The sequence below is a fragment of the Trichechus manatus genome, unplaced genomic scaffold (genome assembly GCF_000243295.1).
Source record: "Trichechus manatus latirostris isolate Lorelei unplaced genomic scaffold, TriManLat1.0 scaffold00090, whole genome shotgun sequence".
Lineage (NCBI taxonomy): Eukaryota > Metazoa > Chordata > Mammalia > Sirenia > Trichechidae > Trichechus > Trichechus manatus.
The window spans coordinates 4345080-4369519 of record NW_004444026.1 but is presented as its reverse complement, the minus strand read 5'-3'; the positions used below and the strand labels follow the sequence as shown (position 1 = coordinate 4369519).

Genomic DNA, 24440 nt, shown 5'->3' with positions numbered 1-24440 from the left:
GAGAATGTCAAGAGTTCTCCATTGCACTGAACTGCCCTTCTAATGTGGAGCAAGAGTCCCTGTGATTTGGATTTCCACCTGGGGTCCTGCTAGGGTTTCTGAGTTATTTCAGGTCTCTTGAGTGCTATTTACTTTCTCCTGTGCAAAAAATGGTTCTCCTAGGCCTGTCTTGGACCAAATACTCAGTCTAGGGAGGTTCAGAGTGCACTGTCCAGTACAGTAGCCATTAGACGTATGTGTCCATTTAAATTCACTGAAGTTAAATAAAATTAAAGATTGAGCTCATCAGTCACACTAGCCACATTCAAGTGCCCATCGGCCATCATGTGACTAGTGGCTGTCATAGGGACAGCGAAGACAACATCTCCATCATCACGGAAAGTTCTGCTAAACAGCATTGTTGAATGGGGACCTCTGGAGTCATGCAGAGAGAGGAGTAAGACTTTTTTTTCTGCTCAGCCTCAACTACAGCTGTTGTCATCTTCTGTGCCTGGATGTTCAGGCCTCAGGAGTTAGCCCATATCTGTCCCAGGCTTTTCAGAGCCAGGTGCCATCTAGTAAGACCTCGCTCAGTGACATCTGCTTTCTCCTGGACCGCCATTATTCTGCTACTCCTGCCAGCCCTCTGTGGATTACAATGTAAAATAAGCATACCATTACCCAGGTGGAGACTTGGTTCATTTTAAAAATTGATGACATAATTATTTATTTATCCTTTTTCACTGGCACAGAAATCTTCCTCTGACCCTTAATATGTATGTTTGGTTCTTATGTGTGTGAAGATAGCTGGTCAGAGGGAGACAGCATGGATGTGCCTGGCCTTTAGGGGGATTGGGATGAAGAGCACTGCCTCAGAATTCTTAGAGTTGTGCAAGTGGCAAATCAGGGGATGAAAAGTATTGTAAGGAGATTGCCCAACTCCAGCAGTGATTAATATCTGCCACTGGATTTTGAGTTAGCATTCAAGAATGCCCTACCCACGCAGGCCAAGCTCACTGTTTGGCGATGATCACAGCCAAGCCACCCTGAATGTATCCACTGCCCTTGATGGACTTATGACAAATTGAACATCTATCTGTATCTTTAGGTGCACCAATAGAGTGTGCTCTTAAGGAATAATAACTCTCGTAAAGCAAAAAGAACAAAGACAGAAAAACTACCCTCTTGCGTCATTCAAAGCTTAGTCTTCATACTACTTACTTTCTCAACCTGCCCTCATTATCACTGTGTCCAAGGAATCTCCATTATGACCTGTGATTTGCCACAAAATCATTTTATTGTGTCATGATTTTTAAGGAGATTAGTACCAAGATCTGCATGTAATGGGTAATGATTACAGAGGTGAAGAAGCTCTCAGGCAATTTGATTACAGCTATTATATGACCTGATTTTAGAAAAAATTGACCTTAACCTAGATTTAGTTATAATTTTCCAGAATAGCCTTCGTTTTCAAACTCCAAATCCATCTGAAAAGCATCCAGATGTTATAAATTATAACATCTGTCCCATTTGTTGAAGTAACTTGGCATTTCAGAGTTAGGCTGTCAGTAAGTCTGGGATGAGAGAGAAATCTTTTTCCAGAATGCTTTTTCTCCTTCATTCATGGTTGGTCAGCCCCTTGGTTCTGAAGGGGACCTTCGGTGTCAGTGAAAAATATCCCTGGTTTCATAGACAATTGTAATATAGTGTCTTTGAACCTCTGTCGTTTGTAGTCCCCGAGTAGGCTGGTTACGTGTTGTTGCCTTGCTTCAACTTCTGGTTGTCATCTGTAATATATCAATGGGACCAGGTATGATATTTAGAAAGTAAACTGGACAGTCAAAAGCAGCAGGCCTTATCTGTTGGAGCTTACACAGGCATCACATAAAGTGGGTAGGGCACCATCTGAGCCAAGAGGTTCACTCAGTATCAGCTACACCTACAGTTTCCAGTAGATTGATCATATCAGGGAAAGGGCCAAAGAGCAACAGGATATGACACATAGGGGTATGCGTCTGTACTGTTGAGTACCAAGAGGAAAGAACTGGAGCCCCAGAAGAGAGCCCAAGGCCCTCTTCCATTCAGGAGTCTTTCCTGTCTGTGAGTGGGGGGGCCTGCCAGAATTGTTCACCCACCGCCCAGATTCTCACCACGCAGCACATCACAGTGGTTGGCCCTCATATGCACTGGGACTCAGCTTCAGGGAAGGTGTGAGAAGAGAAGACATGAGAAGGACTGGTTGGTTGATCTTGGGCTGGGGAGAAGAGTTTTTTTAATCTGCCCCTCATTAAAGGTCTGTTTACAGAAAAGAAAAATAGTTTTCTGTTACATTTCATCTGAGATAGTTAGGATTTGATTATCGATTAACTTTACTGAGAACAAGACTGTTCTGGATTGAATTATGTCCCCCTCCCCCCCAAAATATGTGTTGTAAATCCTAACTTCTATGCCTGTCATTATAATCCCATTTGGGAATGGGTTGTCTTTGTTATGTTAATGAGACAGGATTAGTATAGGGTGTGTTTTAAATCAATCTCTTTTGAGATATAAAAGAGATTAAATAAGCAAGAAAAGCAAAGATGAGGGAAGATTGATGCCAAGCCACATGGAGATCTCCAGGGAACCAGGAAGCAGAAACTGAAGAGACAGGGACCTTCCCCCAGAGCTGACAGAAAAAGCCTTCCCCTAGAACCGGCACCCTGAATTTGGACTTCTAGCCTCTGAAACTGTGAGAAAATAAATTTGTTTGTTAAAGTCACCCACTTCTGGTATTTCTGTTATAGGAACACTAGATAACTAAGACAAAGGCTTAAGGGCTATGATAACCCAAGGCCTTTTTACTAGGAGGGATTTTTTTCTTCTAATGAAATGGCACTGAGTATCAACAGGGAGCTAATTGTGGAGCAGGAAAAGGCAAGAGCTTCTTTCTGTCTGCTGAAATGAGAAAGGACACTAGGAGAACACTTCCTCCCTCCCAAATCAGAGCTTGCTGAGGAATGCAGCAACTTTGCTGTCTTTCCAAGATGTGTTTGTGCACTTTCTATACCTTTTACAACATTATGTATTCATCTGAAGGATTATAATAGGAATAAGAAGGGAAATTTGGAACATGAATCAAACCTCATTACTTCGGACTAACTGGGGAGAAGATTAGTCTGAATTGAGATGTGAATTCATGAGACATTTAAATTATTTATGTGCACACACATATAACCACAACCAATCACGTTGCCGTTGATTCCGACTCATAGTGACCCTGTAGGACAGAGAGGAACTGCCCCACAGGGTTTCCAGGGAGCAGCTGGTGGATTTGAACTGCTGACCTTTTGGTTAGCAGCAGAGCTCTTAACCACTGCGCGTATATATACATATTCACATAGCTCTGAATATGCATAAACATATATACACACACACTACATTTACATGCCCATGTGAGAAATGAATTCCTCTTTGTGAAATAAATACCCATATTTTATTTTCAGCCAATTTTGGGAAAATTTCATGAGCCCAAGGAGGTGAAAAACAAAACAAACCACTAGAGTGGGAGACACGAGACCTGAAATCATCACTAATTCTGTAACCTTGGTCACTTACATTTTCTATCTCAGTTTTCTCATCTATAAAATATTATATCAGCTCTTCTTATTTTAGAGTTGAGGATTAAACGACAAAAATGGAATCATGTTGAAAAGTGTGATACACACACCTGCATGTATATATATGCACGTGTGTGTATATGCACGTGTATGTGTGTGCCTATATACATATGTGTATAAAAAAACAAAAAAAACAAAACAAATTCACTGCCATTGAGTTGATTCCAACAGAGTAGAACTGTCCCATAGGGTTTCCAAGGAGTGCCTGGTGGATTCGAACTGCCAACCTTTTGGTTAGCAGCCGTGGCTCTTAACCACTATGCTACCAGAGTTTCCATGTATGTGTATATGTATGTGTATATTACTTTAGGTGTCAGTGGAGCATCATTTGGAGTAGCTATAGTGGAAGGCACTTTGGAGACCTGATTTTATTGCTAACTTGCTGAACCACCTAGCAGGATTTCTCAGCCTCAGAACTGTTTACATTTTAGGCCAGATGGTTCTTTGTTGTGGGGGGCTGTCCTGTGCACTGTAGGATGTTTAACATCCCTGGCCTCCACCCACTAGATGCCAGCAGCACTCCCCATCCATGACAACCAAAAGCCTCCAGATATTGCTCTGGTTGAGAGCCTCTGTTCTAGAACAAGTCAAGTCATCCCCCAGGCCTGAGAGCCCTCAACAGTAAACTGAGTTGGCCTGAGGGAGGGTCTTTAATTCCTCTTCCAGACCTAACACTCCCCCGTGTGACTGCCAAGGGGTCCTGCCAGACCCTCTGAAGCCTTGTAACATCTCTGTTGTTATAAATGTGTATGCATGGCGATTTATTCTTCTTAAGAAGGTTAAACATTTAAGCTCTTATTATACCATTCATTTGCTTATATAACCTACCCATGTTCAAGTACCAAGTTTCAGAAGATGGATGATATTTTGCTAAGACCTCAAGATGGACTTAACCTTGCTCTCGTTTTTTGCTAAACTTTATTCATGTAGCTATATTCACTGAGGAGAATTTTGAAAATGATTTGGCTGAAATACCTGCCTTTCTTTCCCACAGGAATTCTCACACTAAACAGAGCAAATGAACTTCTGAGCACAGGTGTGCCGGGCAGTTTTCTGATCCGAGTCAGTGAAAGGATCAAAGGCTACGTCCTATCCTATGCATCCAAGGACGGCTGTAAACATTTCCTCATAGATGCCTCTGCGGACTCTTACAGCTTCTTGGGTGTGGACCAGCTGCAGCATGCCACTCTGGCAGATTTGGTGGAATATCACAAGGTAAAACGATTTACAAAATTAATTTGCTTTGTGAATTAATTGTCCTGTTAGCAACTCTAACAATGAAAGGCAATTATAACAAAAAAGATGGAGACAAGTAACGGTGGAATTCGTCTTTGATAATTCCTCCTGATAATCAGAATTCTTAATTGCATTTCTTTTATCATAGAACCTAGTTCCTCATAAAATATGTAGGGAGACCCCACAGAGACAGAGAATACAGGAGAAGCTAAAAAATCTATGCACACATCAATCCTTCTTGAAAATAGTCTTGAGATAGAACTTGAGCCCAGGAGGGTACAGGTATATATGGGAGCTTGGGAGTGAGAAAAATCTCTTTTAAGATTGTCAGACACCACAGGAAACATAACAGAGTCCTTGACGGAGCAGGAGAAAAGTGGTGTGCAGAACTCATATTCTAGTAAAAAGACCAGACTTAATGGTTTGAGACCAGAGGGACCCCGGAAGACATGGCACCTGAGTCTCTGTCAACCCAGAACTAAAACAATTCCTGAGGCCAACTCTTCAGACAAAGATTAGACTGGACTATGGGACATAAAATGATACTCATGAAGAGTGTGCTTCTTAGCTCAAGTAGATACATGAGACTAAATGGGCAGCTCCTGTCCGGAGGCCAGAGGAGAAGGCAGAGAGGGTCAGGAGCTGGTTGAGTGGACACGGGAAATCCGGAACGCAAAGGAGGAGTGTGCTGTCACAGTATAGGGAGAGCAATTAGGGTCACATAACAATGTGCCTGTAAGTTTTTGTATGAGAAATTAACTTGAATTGTAAACTTTCACTTAAAGCACAACTTTAAAAAAGATTGTCAGACAACAATAAAGTTTAGTGTAAATCAAGGGTATGCAGGGAGTAACGTTGTCTGAGGAGGGAGGAAGGCCATATTACTATTATTTATACTATTTCAACTATCTGCCAACCCCACACCCAGCCTGACACTGTGCCTTGTGATTAACAGGTGGAACCCGTAACTTCCCTGGGGAAAGAGCTCCTCCTTTACCCCTGTGGGCAGCAGGACCAGCTACCCGACTACCTGGAGCTCTTTGAGTGACAGACTCCATCTATATCATCCTGTACCTTCCAGCTGGGCTTTCCTGGACAAACACTTGTGAAAGGGACATTTGTGTGTGAAGCCAAAATCGCTCTGCAGCAGAGCCAATACTGATCAACTGAAAGTATCCTCGGAGTCCTTATTGAGAGCTCTCTTCTGCACAAACTCTGGAGTTTAATGTTAAGTAAAAATTACCTCTGCATCATCTGTACTCCAAAAGTAGAGGGAGAAGATTCCCAATTTCAGCAGCTAGCTAACATGAAAGATGCAACTGTAATGATGTCTATAAAACAGACAGAAAATTGAAGCCTTTTAGGAATGAAGGTATTTCAAGCACCTCAATTAAGTAGCTTGTGTGAACCGTTTTCTGACCTCTACATTCTCTCTTTGCATCATCCCAAAGGTCTCAGGGTCCTGTTTATATAAAGGCATTGGACTGCTGGCAAAAGAGCCTTTTCTGATGGCCGAGATGATCCCCAGAGCATACGCCAGTGATTGTGCATGTTGGAGCCAGGATGTAAGAGAAATAGAAAAACAGAAGTTGCAAATGTAAATTGAACAAGAAGTTTTCAAATGTGGGTGAGAGGCAAAAATACATACGGCGTGTGGGAATGTCAGCAAGCATCCATGAGTTTGTTTGCTCCTTCTGGAGAAGGGGGCAACCCTTGCTCGCCCTGCCTACTTTGTGCTGTGTCCAGGGGTGCGGCAAGAAGGGTAGAGCACATGCACACATAAGGTGCTACTTATTAGTGCTGCAGAATCAAGAACAGACTCATCAAGCTGTTTGGATACTACTTTATGTAATTATGGAACCTGACGTGCACTGTGTACCCATTTCTTGACGTATGTTCACCCTTCTCAAAATGAAGTGAAAAAGGGAGATGAGAGTAACTTCCCAACTCTGTTTAGCTCTAAACTGGTTGCCATCGAGTCAATTCAGACTCATAGCAACCCTGTAGGACAGAGTAGAACTGCCCCATAGGGTTTCTAAGGAGTGGCTGGTGGATTCAAACTGCCAACCTTTTGGTTAGCAACCAAGCTCTTAACTGCTGCACCACCAGGGTCCAGTTTAGCTCTAGGACATATTTATGTTCAGTTGGGTCTTTGTCCCACTGCAGACACGGCCCCTTCCAGCAACTCTCAGGCCAGTCCTACCAAGGGGGGTGGTCTTGGGCAGTGACCCAGGAGGCTCTGAGTCACTCGAGATTGTCTTTTCTGGGAAGATGGAGATTTCTGTGTACTTCAGACCTAACTCCCCATGTCAGCATTCTTTTAAAATGCCTCTTAAAGATAAACTCATATGTCATTCTTCTGTTCATGAGGTTGTCGGTTGTGTAAAATACTCATTGACAATGTAAAATGTAATCAGAGGAAGAGGACACTGTGCGCGTTTTAATGAGAAAGCTTTTAAATATAGATCATCATTAAGTGTGTCTTGAAATTTTCCATGTGGTTCATATTGTTAAACTATTACGATAAGAATCTGTTTCTTAGCTTCTGTTTGTAACTATGATTCAGCAGTCATGGCATTATAGAATAGCAGAAATAGCACAGGGCTGGAAGTCAGAAAGTTGGATTCTCTTCCCATCTCTTCCCACCTTTAGCTGTGTGATCTCGGACAGGTCACTTTACCTCTCTGAGCCTCAATTTTCTCTTCTGCAAAAATGAAGGCATTTTAACCAGGTGTTCTTTATTAAGGTCTCTTGCAGCTCTGAGACCTTATGATTGTGGTTCTATTACTTATTGGAATGAATAGAAAAGTACCCTACAGTCACTAATAATTTTGAATACATGTAAGATTCAGACATCACCCTCTGCCTAAATTATTTTGGAGGAAATAAGTATGATCATATTAAGATATAAATACACTAAGAGACATCCTACAGAAGAAAAATTCAGAAAACAGGAAATAACCATACTGAACTAACTTAATATGACAAAGACGGGAGCATATTTGAATTCTTTACTATTTTGACCTGTTAGTTATTGATACTCAGAGAAATAAACTGTTTAGTATTCGATGAAATGATGGCCAGGAATAATACTTGAAGTTCTTAAAATGGAGAATGTTTTACAGAATTCAGAAGTTGATTACAACTAATCAGGGTTGATGGGGTCCAGATTCTCATCCCATCTATGCTTTCATCTCAGTCTTGCCTATGTCTGACCTAGTTGTGGCCTGAAGTGAGGATGTTCGAACCCTAGCCTTGCTCCTTTTTTTTTCTGTTGTCTCAACAAGTCCAGCTCCCTTCTTGCTCAAGGTTTCTTGGTCTGCGATGTTACCCTGTGTTTCCTACTGAGTAGGTTCCCAGCACCAGGAACTCTCATCACCTGCCTCTTTGGGACTGTGCCCAACTGTCAATCCCCGCCCATGTTGATTCTTCTCTCTCTCAATTCCCATGTTGATTCTTCTCTCTCTCAATTCCCTCTTGGTGATCTCCCTCTTACAGTCACCCCAGATTTTCTGGCTGCTACTTCCATATTGGCAGACCCTCACATACCCACCCAACCCCATCAGGTCACCTGTAAGCCTCCTGGTTCTGGGTTCCTCCCCTGCACTGCTGCAGTAGGATGCACAAGAATGTTATTTTGTCACCCTCAGTGCCTCCAGCAGTGGTAAACAATGTCAAGAAGTGTTATTGAGAGGCTCAAACCTTACATCAAGAAGAGGAAAAACACTGGGACAATTAAGAAGAAAAGGGATTAAAAAAAAAGGGGGGGGGGTAGTAAAGATAGAGGATGGGCAGGCCACCAAAAATATCTCAGGGGCATTTGTACCAAAAATTGCCTCGCCAAGCTAAAGCTTTGGAATTAACCATCCGTTTAGTGTAAAGTAATGACGTGCTAATGTGGCATGAAATCTACTATTAGATTTAAAAAAAAAAAAAGTCATGGTCTAAATTTTTGCAATTGCCACCTTCTGTAAAGGCAGCACGAGTCCAAACATTTTTTTATAGCCCTCACACATACATACCTTGGTACTCCTGCCATTTGGTGCACAGAGAAGACACAAAATTGATTTATATGATATGCTTGGATGTGTCTTTGCATTCGTTCTTGTCAAGAACCTGGTAAATCCTTTGCTTCAGGTTGCATTGCACAGATCTTTATACAGCACGTAAGTTTTCTTCAGTTATATCTTTGAATGATACTTCTGTTTGAATTGTGATTTTCTCTTCCTCAGGAGTAGCTAATAATTCTCACTTCAATTTCTCTTCTTTGCTTTCCATTTTTGTAATCCCATCATTGTTTTCATCTCTCCATCTTTTTCCTTTGCATTTTAGGAGATGTTCTCATCTCTCCCTTTTCACAGCATAGATTAAATTTTGTCAATTTGGATTCTGCTCTTCACTGCCTTCACTGGGGGATTTAAGTCCTATTATTACATTTCGTGTTTATTTCCTTATCTCCCTGTCTTAGTTATCTAGTGCTGATATAACAGATATACCATAAGTGGATGGCTTTAACAAAGAGAAATTTATTTCCTCACAGTAGGCTAGAAGTCCAAATTCAGGGCATCAGCTCCAGGAAAAGGCTTTCTTTCTCTGTTGGCTCTGGAGGAAGGTCCTTCTTATCAATCCTCCACTGGACCAGGAGCTTCTCACAGGAACCCCGGGTCCAAAAGATGCACTCTGCTCCCTGCACTGCTCTCGTGGTGGTATGAGGTCCCCCGTCTCTCTGCTCGCCTCTCTCTTTTATATCCCAAAAGAAACAGGCTCAAGACATAATCCAATCCCTTAGATTGAGTCCTGCCTCATCAACACAACTGCTGCCCATTGCCCCTCATTAACATCATAGAGTCAGGATTTACAATACATAGGAAAATCACATCGGATGACAAAATGGTGGACAGTCACACAATACTAAGAATCATGGCCCAACCAATTGACACATTTTTGGGGGACACAATTCAATCCATGACACTCCCTATTGCTGCCCCAGATTGAAAACTATCAGGAAGCTTAAATGATAAAAGTGCCCTCTTTTTAGTATGTGGTAAAACTAATAGTTGATAATGAGGTAGCTTGATATAGTAGAAAGAAAGCCCAGCAGGCTTGGGTTTGAATCCTAGCTATACCATTAACTAGCTGCGTGTAAACTTAAAGGAAAAATATTCCTAAACTTCTCTGAGCTTCAGCTTCTTCATCTTTAAAACAGGAGCTACTAATAGTCACCTCACTGGGTTCTGAGAACTAGAAAAGAAATGTTAAGTGCCTGGTATATGAAAATCTCCCCGTAAATGGTAATGATTCCTAGTGAACCAAGGGTCCAGTGAAACCAGGAACCTTGAGCTCCATGCTCCCCCTTTATTAACTCAGTTTCTGTAACTGATGAACTGTGTATCCTAATGAACAATTTCCTAGAGTTTCTGGGATGACTTTTAGGGAGAGAAGGGAAAGCTTTCAAGAGTAAGAGATACAACAATGAATCCACAATACATTAGCAAGCTTTCAACTGCAGAGAAACGCTCACTTAGTTTGGATTTGGAATGACATAGAGGGGGCATTTTCTAATGTCTGACTCTGACAACCCATGAGTTAGGAGTAACCAGTCTTTATTCCAAAATTGGCCATTGACACATTAATTCAGGTCCTCTAGGACTCTTGATCACAAATTCCCAAGTATTTGCCTCCCTTTTTGACCAGAACACTTGTTATAAGCCCAGGCCCCTTTGGGATTAACCCCGCCTCTCTCCTGGACAGGTCAGGTGCACCAGTGCCGGACAGGTACCAGGGAGGAGGCAATCCCCTGCTGCCCTTGTCAACCCAAATCAACTTTGATTTTTATTCAACTGAAAGGAGTTCAATTATGGAGTCTTCCCACCAGCTGAGTCAAAATCCCGGTAACCCTCCACAGTACTTTGCCTCCACAACCAAACAAAATGGTGAGCACCTCATCTTTTGGGGGTTCGCTATGGTGTGGCAGCATCCTAGAGAAAGCTCACCAACCAGTCCATTCCCTACCACTCTTTACAGCCCCACACTCTGTGTGTGATTTTTAAGTGACTCTGTTCAAGGCTGATGACTAGGAAAACAAGTTAAATGTTTCCTTCTGCCTTTGAATTTGAGGGGTGATTTGTGTCTGTGTGTGTATTTAAATTTTTAAATGAGGTTTAGCATTCTAGCAGGCCCGGTGATGTTTATTGCACATTTTTAAACATTGGAGATGGAGGGTGGTGTGGTAGTGGGTTGGCAGTGGGGTAGAAGCTGTGTGTGGCGGTGGGGGGGGGTGACAGTGACTGAGGTGGAGGGAGTTGCCCGGCAATACTATACTTATCTAATTTCAAGTTAAAGTGATTCCCAGGTTGATGAAGAGTAAGCCCAATTCACCAAACATCGGCCAGTCCCCATCCACCTGGGTGTTTGCCTGTAGAAGGCAGGCCGTTTGCACCGAAGGTGGCAGGCTGAAGGCACCATTTGGTGTGTCCTGGGCAGAGGCTGCTGAAGTGGCTTACCTTCTCCACAGGGCGCCCTCGCCTGCCCCTCCGCCCTTACAGTCTCTGTTCACCTTCTTGCTAGATTATCAGACAAGCCACCACAGCTGAGGGGACACTGGGGCTGACGACTCCGGAGGGCGTGTTCAAAGGGTCAGTAATGTAAAGCAATTTTGAATGGCACCTCTGCTGACCCAAAACCCATTGCCACTGAGTTGATTCCGACTCATAGGGATCCTGTAGAACAGAGTAGAACTGCCCCATAGGGTTTCCAAGGAGCAGCTGGTGGATTCGAACTGCTGACCTTTTGGTTAGCATCCAAACACTTAACCATTGAGCCAACCAGGGCTCCTCTGCTGACAGGAGGGAACATAGTCTCTGGGTTGAAAAAAAAAAAAAATCAAAACCCTCAATAAACTGGCACAGCCCAATCGTGTTTGTCAGTGATGGCAAAGCCAGTGAGCCCTGCCAGGAGAAACAGCTTTGAATTAAAATATAAAGCTAATCAGAATATGGATCACGCAAAGCTACCAGTATTTGATGTGTGGCTGGGAGTACACACCCACACTTCTAAGGAACTGCCCAGGGTCATTATCTCTAATCAACAATTCTCAGAAACAATGTCAAATCTTTTTTAAAAAGCAACTATTCCCACCTGCTCGCACCTCCTACTCAAGCAGTCTTTAAGTGTGACACCTTGGAATCCTGTGTGGGAGCTGGATGCAATACCAAATGGAGTCCTAACGCCCCCGGTAATTTCACAGCAGCTGCAGGGAGGCTGCAGGTGGACTGTTGCTTAACTGTTCATGGACCACTGTGTTAACAAGTTTTCATTCCTAGTCGAGGGATTTTTCAAGTGGGGGTGGGGGTGGGGAGGAGAACAGAAAAACAGTGGAAAACGGAGCCACAAAAAGGGCAGGCTAGGGACTTGGCCCAGGCCAAAGCTCTTTCCCCCAGACCTCCCAGCTAGTCTGGAGCTCGTGGTGAGGCATGAGCTCTGGAGCCAGGTACTTTCTGGCCCAGCTTCAGGGCAAGTTCCTTAGCATTTCTGAGCTTCGGTCTTCCTCAGCCAAAAAATGGAAGTAGTGATGTTACTTAAGGAGTCCTGGGCTGGGCAAATGGTTAACACACTCGGCTGCTAACCAAAAGGTAGGCAGTTCAAGTCCACCCAGAGGCGCCTCAGAAGAAAGACCTGGTATCTACTTCTGAAAAATCAGCCACTGAAAAACACTATGGAGCACAGTTCTACTTTGTCACAAATGGGGTCGCCATGAGTTGGAATTGACTCAATAGCAATTGGTTTTTTTTGGATGTTACCTACTTTAGAGGGTTTGCATTTTATACATTAGGCGACTGGCTCTGTCCTCTACTTCAAAACCCACTCATGGCTCCCAACCACCTAGGGGGTCATCAACTCCAAATTACTGAGCATGCATTTAAGGTAGAAATTATCCATTAAATTTTACACTTCTAGTAACCTTTTTCCTCCAGATGGACTGAGACTGTTTTCAGAGTGACAGAAATAAAGGACAACAGGGTATGTGATGGTTTCATAATCTCTACTGTGTGGCCAATACTGGTCCTTTGATAATGTTCACAAGGTGCTGGGCACGCTGGGAGGCGTAACAGGCACAGATAAACAGTCGTAAGTGAAGAATTTTGTGTTGGATAAAATAGGTAAACAAATACCTACTATGTGCCTGATGTGTCCAAAGGACTTCATACACGTTAACTCATTGAATCTTTACCACAATCGTATGACACAGATGCTGTTGCCTTCATCACCCTGAATGCGGACACTGAGATACACAGATGCTGGGTAACTGATTTAAGATCATATAGGTAGCAAATGAAAGAACTGGGATTTGAACCCAGGCGGTCCAACTGGAGAAGCCATATTTACCACCACCTTGTACTGAATCTTGGTAAGATAAGATTGGAAGATCTTCCTTGAAACAAACATTTGGGTGCTGGGTTGCTATTTTCTTACTTATCAGGATTATATATTATACCTACTTGGTTCAGGCAAAATTTTAAAAATAGAGCTCTGTAAAGTTCTGTTTAACCGTTGAAAATTTCTAGGCCTGAGTCTCTCCTTTCACTGACTTGCATGGAGAAGCAAGTAGGCCACATTTATGAAAAAAAAGAGGGGCATAAAGTAAGATTGGAGGGAAAATTGAGCACGAGAGGCTATGTGACTTGGAGTCAGTGGTGTGCTGCTAAATACTTAACAACTGGCTCTCTGGGCAGGGGGCAGGGGAACCCTGATTTGTAGCATTTGCCAATTACCAGTTTTCACGGTGTAAATACTGCCACCATGGTTGATTTCAAGCTATCAACCATCACTGAACAAGGAACTAAGAAAAGACACTAATAATTGGCTGTCATGTGCCTGTACCAGCACACTGCTGCTTGAAGGAGATCCCAAGTTTTATACTAGAGCCCCCAGCTCCAGTGAGGTGCCTGGGCTGGTCACTAGGCAATGCATGTAGAGTAGGAATAGAGAAAGTATGCAGAGTTGGAAGGGGCCTTAGACAAGCCCAAGACTCAGTGATTCCTCAGCAGAAGCTACTCTCCTTTGCTATCTAAGTTTCAATTCCAGGTACCTAATTATAATGTTTCAGTGGGGCCTGTGCCAACCCTTCTTTTGTGCATATTTTTGGTAGGAGATGGGGATGGATCCCCTCTTGCTGAGTTTCCTTACGTGGGAGCCATGGCTACCCTTTGATAAAACCATTTTATCTAAGCACTGAAAACAGAGAAATATTTTAATATTTTGCCATTTCCTCTTCTCTTCAAGTAGCTTCGGTAATTTTTAAAATCCAAGTTCTAACCACTATCTCAGGCATCTGCTGTATGCAATTTAAACAAACACATGATTAGCCCATTGAATGCAGCCTAGGAATGTACCAACTATGGGATACTTGCTGGAGGCCACTGAGTTGGCCCCTGACTCATGGCAACCCTATGCACGACAGAATGAAATGCTGCCTGGTCCTGCACCAGCCCCATGATTGGTTGTGGATCAGACCATTGTGATCCATCAGGTTTTCATTGGCTGATTTTTTGAAGTATATCACTAGGCCTTTCTTCTAGTCCATCTTTTCTTTTTTTTTGGTCTGGAAGCTCCGCTGAAACCTATTTAGCATCATAGCAACACACAAGCCTCCACTGACAGGTGGGCTCTGCAAGATACGCCTTGAGTGGGAATCAAACGTGGGTCTCCCTCATGGAAGATGAGAATTCTACCACGGAACCACCACTGCTCCCCACTGAACACTTACACCTGCCTAATTCCATGGTCAAAACATTTTTTTAAAAAAAAATTGTTTTATGACATTGGTTAACAATCCCATGACATGTCAACACTCTCCCTTCTCAACCTTGGGTTTCCGATCATCAGCTTTCCTGTCCCCTCCTGCCTTCTAGTCCCTTCCCGTGAGCTGGTGTGCCCCTTTAGTCTTGTTTTGTTTTATGGGCCTGTCTAATCTTTGGCTGAAGGGTGAACCTCAGGACATGGTCAAAACATTTCACTAATACCACCATCCTTGTTGGAAATGCATCCTCCAGACACTGGGAGAACACGGGCAACAGCGTGCAGGTGTGTCACAAAAATCCATCAGCGCCAGTGGGGAGACAGGCCAGAGTGACCCGAGTCACCAGTATCATCATTACATGTGAAAATACTAAACACAGAGTCAAAAGGGATCTTAGAAATCATTCTCAATTTCTTCTAATTACAAAGGTCAAAAAATAGATAAATGGCTTTTCGTTCTCACCTCCTTCCAGACCAGTGGTTCCCAACCAGGGGCGATTTTGATCCCTAGCGGATATTTGGCAATGACTGGAGCCATTGTGGCTGTCACAGTTAGGTGAGAGATGCTATACTGGCATCCAGTGGGCAGAGGCCAGGGATGCTGCTACACTTCCTGCACTGCACAGGACAGCTCCGCACAACAGATGATTGGGCCCAATCTGTCAGTGGCGCTAAGGTTGAGACATCTGGTCTATGCTCAAGATACTGTTTTCCAAAAACTAAAGACATGGCATTCTTACTCCAGGGTTCCAATATAAATCATAGTTTATTAGCTGTCCAATGCTACCTTCCATTCATGTCCTGTGTTTTAATTAAATTTTATGAACTGCCAGTACAATACGATGCATTTTTTACACACCAACAGCTTGAACGTTCTTGAAGCTTTTAAATAATGAGTTTACTGTGAGCAAACAGAAGGCAAGGAATCAGAGAGATAATCAGCTCATGCATCCGGTGCTGGCTAATAAATAAATGATTTTCACATGAATGTAGAAATCACTCAGTGTTAACTGTATTTATTTTTTAAAAAATAGTTTGAAACTGTAATAAAATGCAATTTTCAGAAGCATCTTGGTGACTGAGTAGAACTGCTTAATTTAAAAAAAGAGTTCAATTTCTTCCCCCTAGACTAGGGTGTGTGAACATGTAGCAAAAACTTCCATTCTGCTAGACAGTGGCAGATGGATTGATCTGTCACCAAAATAGATTTTTCTGCATTTCTTCTCTTTGAAGCCAGAAGCCAGGAAAGGCACCCTGCTTTGAAAAGAGATTGTCTGGTTCACAGGGTATACTTTGGTTTATTTCAACAGGTAAGAAAGTGGTCCCCAGTTTTCCTGAGGATAAAATATGTTTTCTGACTTTTAAATATATCAAGATGTATCACCCGTCTGAATGTGGGCTTTTTTTTCCTTCCTGTTAAGGTGAAAAGTTCTTTTTTGTTTGTTTTTTTTTACTCCTCCAGTGTTCAGTGGCTCCTCTTCAGAAATACTCTTCAGATAAAGCAGCTTTATGTCTTGTTCTATCAGTAGCTCCCAACCGTGCCTTCCACAGACTACAGGATCTGAAGCTCAGTGTCTGACAGGAGGCAGCATTTGGCATGTCCTTGGGTAGGGATCTCAGTTTGATGCTTTGCACTCCAAGTTTCCATAATGCATCTAGAAGCATCTCCTCTAAAAATATAAAACTGTATGGTAACTTACGCTTGCTTAGTAAGGCCTACAAACTGGTATTTAAATAAGCAGAATCTAACTTACAAGCAACAACAATAACAAAAAAGTGCATTTTTAAACCAAATTCACCAAATGGAGATGGTTATAAGTACAACAGAAAAAATGAACAGATTATTTTTGGTTAATCTTGGGGGGAAATGATACGGTATTTATGATTTTTCTTTTTTTGGTCCATTTGGTTTTGCCTAATAGACTCACAAGGATTGCGATGGGTATATTTCCACATTTCCTAAGGCCTTTTGATATTTTAGCATTCTTAGCAACTACTGATGTAATCGTGCATATGGGGGAAAATGAGCTTGCCTTTCATTCTAATTAACTTTTTACAAAACTGCTCTTAATTCATGAATATTTCAATGAGCACAGAAAACAATACGTCTCATTTTGCTGTAAACACCAAACAATACTCAGACACCTCCACACTGCCAGGCTCACAATCTCACAATCCTTCTGCCTTTGTCAACACCCTGCCCAGGGTGCAGGTGGGCTACTTCTGCAGGCAAAGTGGGAGATTTTCATTTCTGCTGCATACAGCCAAATAGGCCGAGAGAGAATGAATGGCGTGGCTCTCCTCTCATCTCTTTTACTCACTGGTCAACTCTTCTGTCGCCCTTTATGGAAGTCTTTTCCTTGTTGCAGCCAGTCTTTCAGTAAGCGCAAAAGGATAAAAAAAAAACAAAATCTCTCCCAAAACCCACCCCTGGGAGTTCATGTCTTTTTGCTTCTTGTCTTCTGTTTCTGCTTGCGAAGGTGAGCCTCGATCTCGTGCCTGAAGACCAGCATCCCCAGCTGCCCGTGGGAGGCCTCATTCATGGCCTTGGACTGCATGCACATCTTGTACTGCTCAGGGGTCAGCTCGTCCACACAGCGCTTCTCGTGCCAGAGATGGAAGAGTCCCCGCACGGGTGTGCGCACCACTATGAGGTTGCTGTGGAGGTACTTGCGATAGAGGTGCACGTCCTCTCCTCCCCAGCCTTTGATGTCCAAGTCAAACCCACCTGTCAGGAGAAAGCACATGGTTGAATACTGCGGCCCATGCATTCCCTGATCTATATATCTGCTTCCCTGATCAACACAAGAAGTCCCTGCGTGGCATAATCAGTTAAGCACTTCATTACTAACCGAAAGGTCGGCAGCTAGGTCTGGTGGTTTGCTTCCGAAAGGTCACAGCCTTGAACACCCTATGGAGCACAGTTCTACTCTGACACACATAGGGTCATCATGAGTTGGAATCCATTTGACAGCAACTGATGTGGTTTTTTGATCTGCATAGGCATAGAACTTTGCGTGAAAAGGCGTTTAGGAGATGTCGTGTGCTTCCCAACCCCTGCAAGTTATAAGAGTGTCCATTCTGGTCAGAGGCCTCGGAAATCCCCAAACACAGACAATCCTCATGACAGACAGCGCCAAGTTCTTAAGATAAAAAGACTACAAACAGAATTGCAAGCATTTTCCTGTTTGAAGAGCTATCAGCAATGCTAATGAATTGCTCAGATTAAGAGCTGCAGCATCAGCCCAACTTTTCAATTGGAAACCTGGTGTTTCTCTTTGAATGTGCTCTCCTCTTACCACTGGAAACAGAGACTAAACCAGGGGCTTGCAGTATGAAGGGGTGAAGCAGGATGCCCACATGAAAATAGTTACTTCCCACAAAACACCCTTTCATAGATTATACCCTGCTCCCCACAAAAAAAAAGTTGCCATAGAGTCAATTCCAACTCATGGGGACCCATGTGTTGCAGAATAGAACTGCTCTTCATAGTGTTTTCAAGGCTGTGGCCTTTCATAAGCAGAGCGCCAGGCCTTTCTTCCAAGGAGGCTCTGGGTGGGTGTGAACTACCGACCTTTCGGTTAGTAGTCCAGGGCTTAACTGTTTGAACCACTCAGCGATAAATCCGTTGCCGTCAAGTTGATTCCAACTCATAGTAACCCTACTGAGGGATAGTGGTCTTGAAAAGCTGTGTGTCCACCATAAAACCGAAACTAAACCAAACCCACTGCCGTCGAGTCGATTCCAACTCATGGCAACCCTACAGGACAGAGTAGAACTGCCCCACAGGGTTTCCAAGGAGTGGCTGGTGGATTGAAACTGCTGACCTTTTGGTTAGCAGCCGTAGCTCTTAACCACTATGCCGCCAGGGTTTCCGTGTCCACCACGGGCTGGCGAAATTAGTTATTTCAAAGAGAACTGGTAATGTCCCTGGGTGGCACGAATGGTTTACGCTTGACTACTAATCTAAAGGTTGGCAGTTTGAACCTACCCACCAGTACTGCAGAAGTAAGGCCTGGTGATCTGGAGCAGTTCTACGCTGTAACACATGGGGTTACCATGAATGGGAATCAACTCAACGGCAATGGGTTTGGTTTGGCCGTACAGTCAATTCTAAAGTTCTACTTAAAGAAAATCTTGTTTCATTTTATAATGAACTCCTTCATAAAGTCATTAACAGTCCCTAAAGCTCCACCTTTGTAGACTGAGATGCCCCACCTTTCCTTACCTAAAATCCACCAGATCCCAAATAGAGCCAAAGAAGCACCGGCTTCCAGTTGTCATCATTCCTTCCTCACAAAGCAGATTTATTCAACTCTTACAAGAGACAGTGAAGTGATCCTAAACATTTTCTTTTCTCAGAATTTATCGTGGAACCTCACCTGACCTGAGCTCCTCTGACCGAGACTATCACTGGAATGGGAAAAGGGGCCTCATGCACAGGGAAACCATAAGCACAGCCCCTGAGCTATCTATGTGAGGGATTTGTGACCCCTCAATGGTGGACAGGCAAAGAAAGGTGTACAGTTAATTGTCTTCCAGTTGATTCCCACTCACAGCAACCCTATGGGACAGGGTAGAACTGCCACCACAAGGTTTTCAAAGCTATAATCTTTACAGAAGCAGACTGACAGATCTTTCTCCAGCGGAGCCACTGGTGAGTTCAAACCACCAACCTTTCAGTTAGCAGCCAAGTGCTTAATCACTGAACCATTAGGCAATCTCTTAATTTATGAGTTAAACCAAAAAGCCAAACCCATCGCCACTGAGTCAATTCCAACTCATAGTAACCCTATAGGACAGAGCAGAACTGCCCCATAGGGTTTCCAAGGAATGGCTGGTAGATTTGAACTGCTGACGTTTGCGTTAGCAGCCTTAGCTCTTAACCATTGCACTAACAGGGCTCCAATTATGAGTTTAAAAAAAAAAAAAAAACCCAGACCCGTTGCCATTGGGTTGATTCCGACCCAGAGAGACCCTATAGGTCAGAGTAGAACTTCCCTGTAGGGTTTCCAAGGTGTGACTGGTAGATTTGAATTGCCGATCTTTAGGTTAGCAGCCATATCACTTAACCACTGTGCCACTGGGGCTCCAATTATGAGTTAGGGTACCAGAATTTGAGCCCTTCTCTTAGAAGCTGTCATTTAACTTCTGTTGAGTTTGTTTGGGAGTCCTGGTGGCACAGTGGTTAAGAGCTTGGCTGATAACCAAAAGGTCGGCAGTTCGAATCCACCACCTGCTTCTTGGAAACCCTATGGTGCAGTTCTACTCTGTCCTATCAACTCAACGGCAACGAGTTTGGTTTTTGAGTTTGTTTGTTTTTCCCTTAAGTGCAGTAGGTGTCATAACCAAATGAATTAGTAAGACAAAGGGCAGTGCTTGGTGAACTATAATTGATTTATTTTTATAATTGTTATCATTCTAACTTATTAAATAGGAGTTAGACGAGTAACACTTGGAAACACATTCAAGATTGCGAGAGTGACTGTGATCCAAAACTGACCAAAAGACTCTGAGCTCATGGCAACAGCTGCCTGAGGAAGTGCATCCTCCCAGCCTGCCATCCCCACTTTTTTCCATGACAATTATGACCCACCACTAGGAAAATCCAATGAACATAAACCCAAATTCAATAAAAGTATGCATCGTCACAAAATAATCTTTTCCTGTACAAAGGGCAAGGAAGCATAGAGTTTCTCTCTATGGAAATCTCCTTTAGAAAATTTCTACATATGTCATTTTTGGAAATCTGATTTGCACATAACTGCTTAGGGATATTTTTCTTGGAGAAATCCAAGAACGCCTGTAGTTACTTGCCGGGTGTTTGCGGAGCGCACACCACTTAGTGACCTGCATACTGGATGCTCTGCTGCTTCTTACAGGACTTGATTTTCAAGTTTGTGTGTTGGTTTTTCCTTTTTAACCCAGTGATTTCCTTGAGGGTTCTGTGATACCCTGTCGTTCACTTCAGCTGAACAAACAAACAAAAAACCTGTGCTGCTCCTACTCACAGATTTTAAAAGGAGAAGCTTTAGGCCTTGGGTCTGCAGAGGAGTAGACTGGGAGAGAGCAAGACTAGCTGACTCATGGGAGGTCTGCAGGGGGATGGCGAGGATGGGCATCTTCATGCTGCTATGAGGAGTCTCCCCACACCATTCAGTGGGCAGGGCCTCCCTGACTCCACTCTCTGGGTTCACCTTGGTATCTTTCAGCTCCTGAGCCTGGGTTTGGGCCTTTACATTCATGCCTTGGTTATTTATAACCCACAATTCTATTCCCTTCAGAGGAATATAGGTATCAACTGCTGTGAGAAGGTGGTGTGGTATTGAGGGGAAGGGCAGGAGACCTCTCGTCTAATCCTGGCTCTGTCCTTCACTTGCTGTGAGGCCTGGAGAGATCCCTTGGCCTCTGAGAGCCTTGGTCTCCTCAACTACAACCTAAAGGCCTCTCCCCTCTCTGCTCTGGGAACCTGTGCGCGTGTGTGTGTGTGTGTGCGTGCGCGTATGCAGTGTGCGTCGTGTCAGTGACTGCACACTCAGTCAGGACTTGAAGTGACACAGGGAATTTTGAAAGTTCCACAGTGAGAAATCTGTACTTTTTCTGACACGTGTTTTTCTGAGATGTTCAATATTTCCCTTATTTTTTTAATGGATCCCCCTGCAATGGAGGCTCAGGATTTCCTACTTGAAAAGGCTCAGGACTGAGAACCTGGTTGAAAGGAGGCACTGGAGAACTTGCTTTGAACTGCTTCTATGCAACAAGCTCCCCTTTTACCTCTGATTGTGTGTATTATTTGGGGTGACTGAGAGGTGCTGGTGATGATAATAGGGGCTAAAGTGCCACCCCCTAAACCTCCTTTTGCTTTTGCTTCAATCTCTGAATCCCTGACATGAGGAACCACATTTTTTGAGGGGGGGGAAATGGCACCACCTTTGCTACCAAACTCCTGTGAATCCTGACCTGATTTCCTTGAGGCCCACACACATACCAGTGGCCTCTGGGTGGCAGCAGAGATGCAGTTTTTTTCAAAAAGATTTTTCTCACCTATATTGATGAAGTCCGACCGATACTGACACGTCATCCCAAATCCAAAGTCTCTCCAAAATCCAGTCTCCTTCCTTATGACCTGCAAGAAAAGCACTGTCATCTGAGGGGGTTAAAATGGTGGAAATAAAACTGACTACGAAGTCTTCACAGACTCATGGGAGCAGTGTTAAATGTGGCACCGTCCCATCACTGATAAATAGCCACAAGTCTGTTGTTTCCAGTCCTTTCAGACAGTGAGGAATACAGTAAACTCACCACTGAGAAAATGGAGCCTTGTGATTTTTGGCACCTCTGGCTGGAATGTTCCTAGGGTGTAGGCATGAAAACACACACACACATACACACACACACACAATCAAAAACAAACCAGGAGGGCAAGTTTTTGAGCAGCGCCCTGAAAAGCCACCTACGTGTCTGGCCCCACACCAGTGCCAGAGAGAATTCAACGCCTCAGCCCCTCACACAGGGCCAGGCAGGGAGCCAGCAAAGGGCTCAGGAAGCTGAGAAAAGGCATAGAGAACAACTCAGAATTCAGCTACCCTGGCACAGTCCACAAACAGGACTCCCTCGGGGAATAAAAAGGAATAGAGAGCCTTCAGTGAGTTACTGGTTCTCCAGCTCTGCTAACTCCCGCTTGCTGAGAAAAAGGGCACTCAAAGTCTAGGTTCTGAAGAAAGACTCTGTCCATTCATCTTCACACTATTTGAAAACCAAACTGTTTCAAAAAACGCATGCAGCAGTGCCAGCAAGAGGGCTGCCTGCTGGAGGCCATCCAAGCAGTGACCATCTTTAGAGAGAGACCCGGCCCAGCTTCTTACTTGCAAGTAAACTTCAAATACATTTGCTGAAGCAGCAAAACATTTTCTTTTTTTAATTTTTTTTCAAATTTATAGATTTATTGGCTGGAGTACTTCTTGGAATGGTTTTAAAATTTTTTTAACATGCTTGATACTTCATGTGATTCATGTAACTTTCGTTTATGTAATTCAGCTTTTCTATGTGATATTTTCAATGGTTCTGAGATCATGATAGTTATTTTTCATGATTCATTCTTAAGAGTTCACATAGGTGCTTAGATAAAAGTCCCCTGCCTTGGGGGAAGGGGAGATGGTGGGAGAGCTGCAGCAGGTCCCCCTTTTGTTGGGCTTTCTGCATTTTCCGTTTGGGACATCTGGTTCTGCTTGCCGCTAATTAGAAACAGTGTGTGGTGAAAGGAACCCACTTGACCACTAGCTGGCTTTTCACCTCAGGCAGGTCCATGTATTTCTCTGAGTTTCTACTTCCCTTCATGTAAAATGTGGGGGTTGAGCTAAATCACCCCTAAGGTCTCTTGAAGCTCTAACATCTGAATATTTATCATATCACTATTATTGCACCTTCCTGAAGGTTCACTTTATCCATAAACCAAACCAAACCAAAAACCCACACTGCTTACAAGTCCATTCTGACTCATGATGACCCCATGTATGTCAGAGCAGAACTGCTCCATAGGGTTTTCTTGGCTGTAATCTTATGGCAGCAGATTGCCAGTCCTTTCTTCCGCACTGCCCCTAGGTAGGTGCAAACCATCAACCTTTAGGTTAGTAGTTGAGCACAAACCATTTGCACCACTCAGGGACCTGAACTTCACCACAAGCTAAATTATACTTGACAAATGGTTGGAAGAAGGGCCAACGAATCGTAAAAATTCTTTTACTCTGTAACCTATTAAACGATCTTATTTTTACTACAGCATACAAGTAGATGAAACTTAACACTACTGTTAGTATGCATCAGGACTAGCTAAGGAAAAATAAATATCAAGGAAGGTTCTGTCAATAAAGTTGTCCCCAACAGATGTTCTCCAATTTCACTTCAGAACAAAGGACTATTATACAATCTCTCCCAAATCGCAAGACAATTTCATTAGTATCAACTGGAAAGATTGTGCAGGGCAGGAAATCCTGGGAAAAGCTCCACTGAGTCATTTTTTTAAAAAAATTGTTTCTGTTCCATACCTGTCATACCGGGTACATCGTTTCTGTTGCAGCTAACAGCTTATTATCCTTCTGCTAGCCAGGACTCAGACGAGTCCTCTAAGCTTCTAGAAAAAAATGGAGTCAGAGAGAAGTGCCAATATCCAAACTTCAAATACTTTAAAAGAGAAAGCTTCCAATAGGAGAAGCAATCAGGCAGAGCTTGGAAAGAAAGGCAAGCTGGAGAGCACGAGGCGGCCAGCCCCAAGCCCTGGTTTGAGCAGATGGAGTGCCTGACAACGTCGAAGGGTGAGCCTCACCTGGAAACCCTGCAACAGAGACCTACTGATTTGTGAGCTGGGGAGTGAGCTATATAAACATTTATTAATAATAACCTCCCCCTCCCCCCAAAAAAACCCATTGCCATCAAGTTGATTCCGACTTATAGCAACCCTATAGGACAGAGTAGAACTGCCCCATAGGGTTTCCGATGAGCGGCGGTGGATTTGAACTGCCAACCTTTTGGTTAGCAGCCCAGCTCTTAACCACTGTGCCACCAGGGCTCCTTATTAATACTAGCATTTATTAAAGTTGGCAAGCCACGAAAAGCCACTACATGAAGAGCTCGCTGAAATTCAGCGCTTTGTGGAAATGATTTTGTTGTGCCCACAGCATATAATTTCAGGGTGAGATGGAGTTCACATATTAGAGGCTCTACCACCCACAGCTGTGCTGAGTCACTAACTGGAGTGCTGCCTTCACTGAGCAA

The 24440-nt window shown here is 43.5% G+C and overlaps 2 protein-coding genes across 2 annotated transcripts in view; one reads left to right on the top strand and one right to left on the bottom strand.

The window, feature by feature from the left end:
* SH2D4A (SH2 domain containing 4A) overlaps nucleotides 1-5919 on the top strand; it is a 78686-nt gene extending 72767 nt beyond the window's left edge. The window contains exons 8-9 of the mRNA XM_023736699.1: nucleotides 4630-4850; nucleotides 5827-5919. Coding sequence (XP_023592467.1) covers nucleotides 4630-4850; nucleotides 5827-5919 — 314 coding nt within the window. The remainder of the gene's footprint in view (nucleotides 1-4629; nucleotides 4851-5826) is intronic.
* An 8902-nt stretch (nucleotides 5920-14821) lies between these two features.
* The window catches only part of CSGALNACT1 (chondroitin sulfate N-acetylgalactosaminyltransferase 1), a 329362-nt gene continuing 319743 nt past the window's right edge, over nucleotides 14822-24440 (bottom strand). The window contains exons 10-11 of the mRNA XM_023736698.1: nucleotides 21714-21795; nucleotides 14822-17397 (exon numbers count right to left, since the gene is read on the bottom strand). Of these exons, the coding sequence (XP_023592466.1) occupies nucleotides 17108-17397; nucleotides 21714-21795 (372 nt within the window). The 3' untranslated portion in view covers nucleotides 14822-17107. The remainder of the gene's footprint in view (nucleotides 17398-21713; nucleotides 21796-24440) is intronic.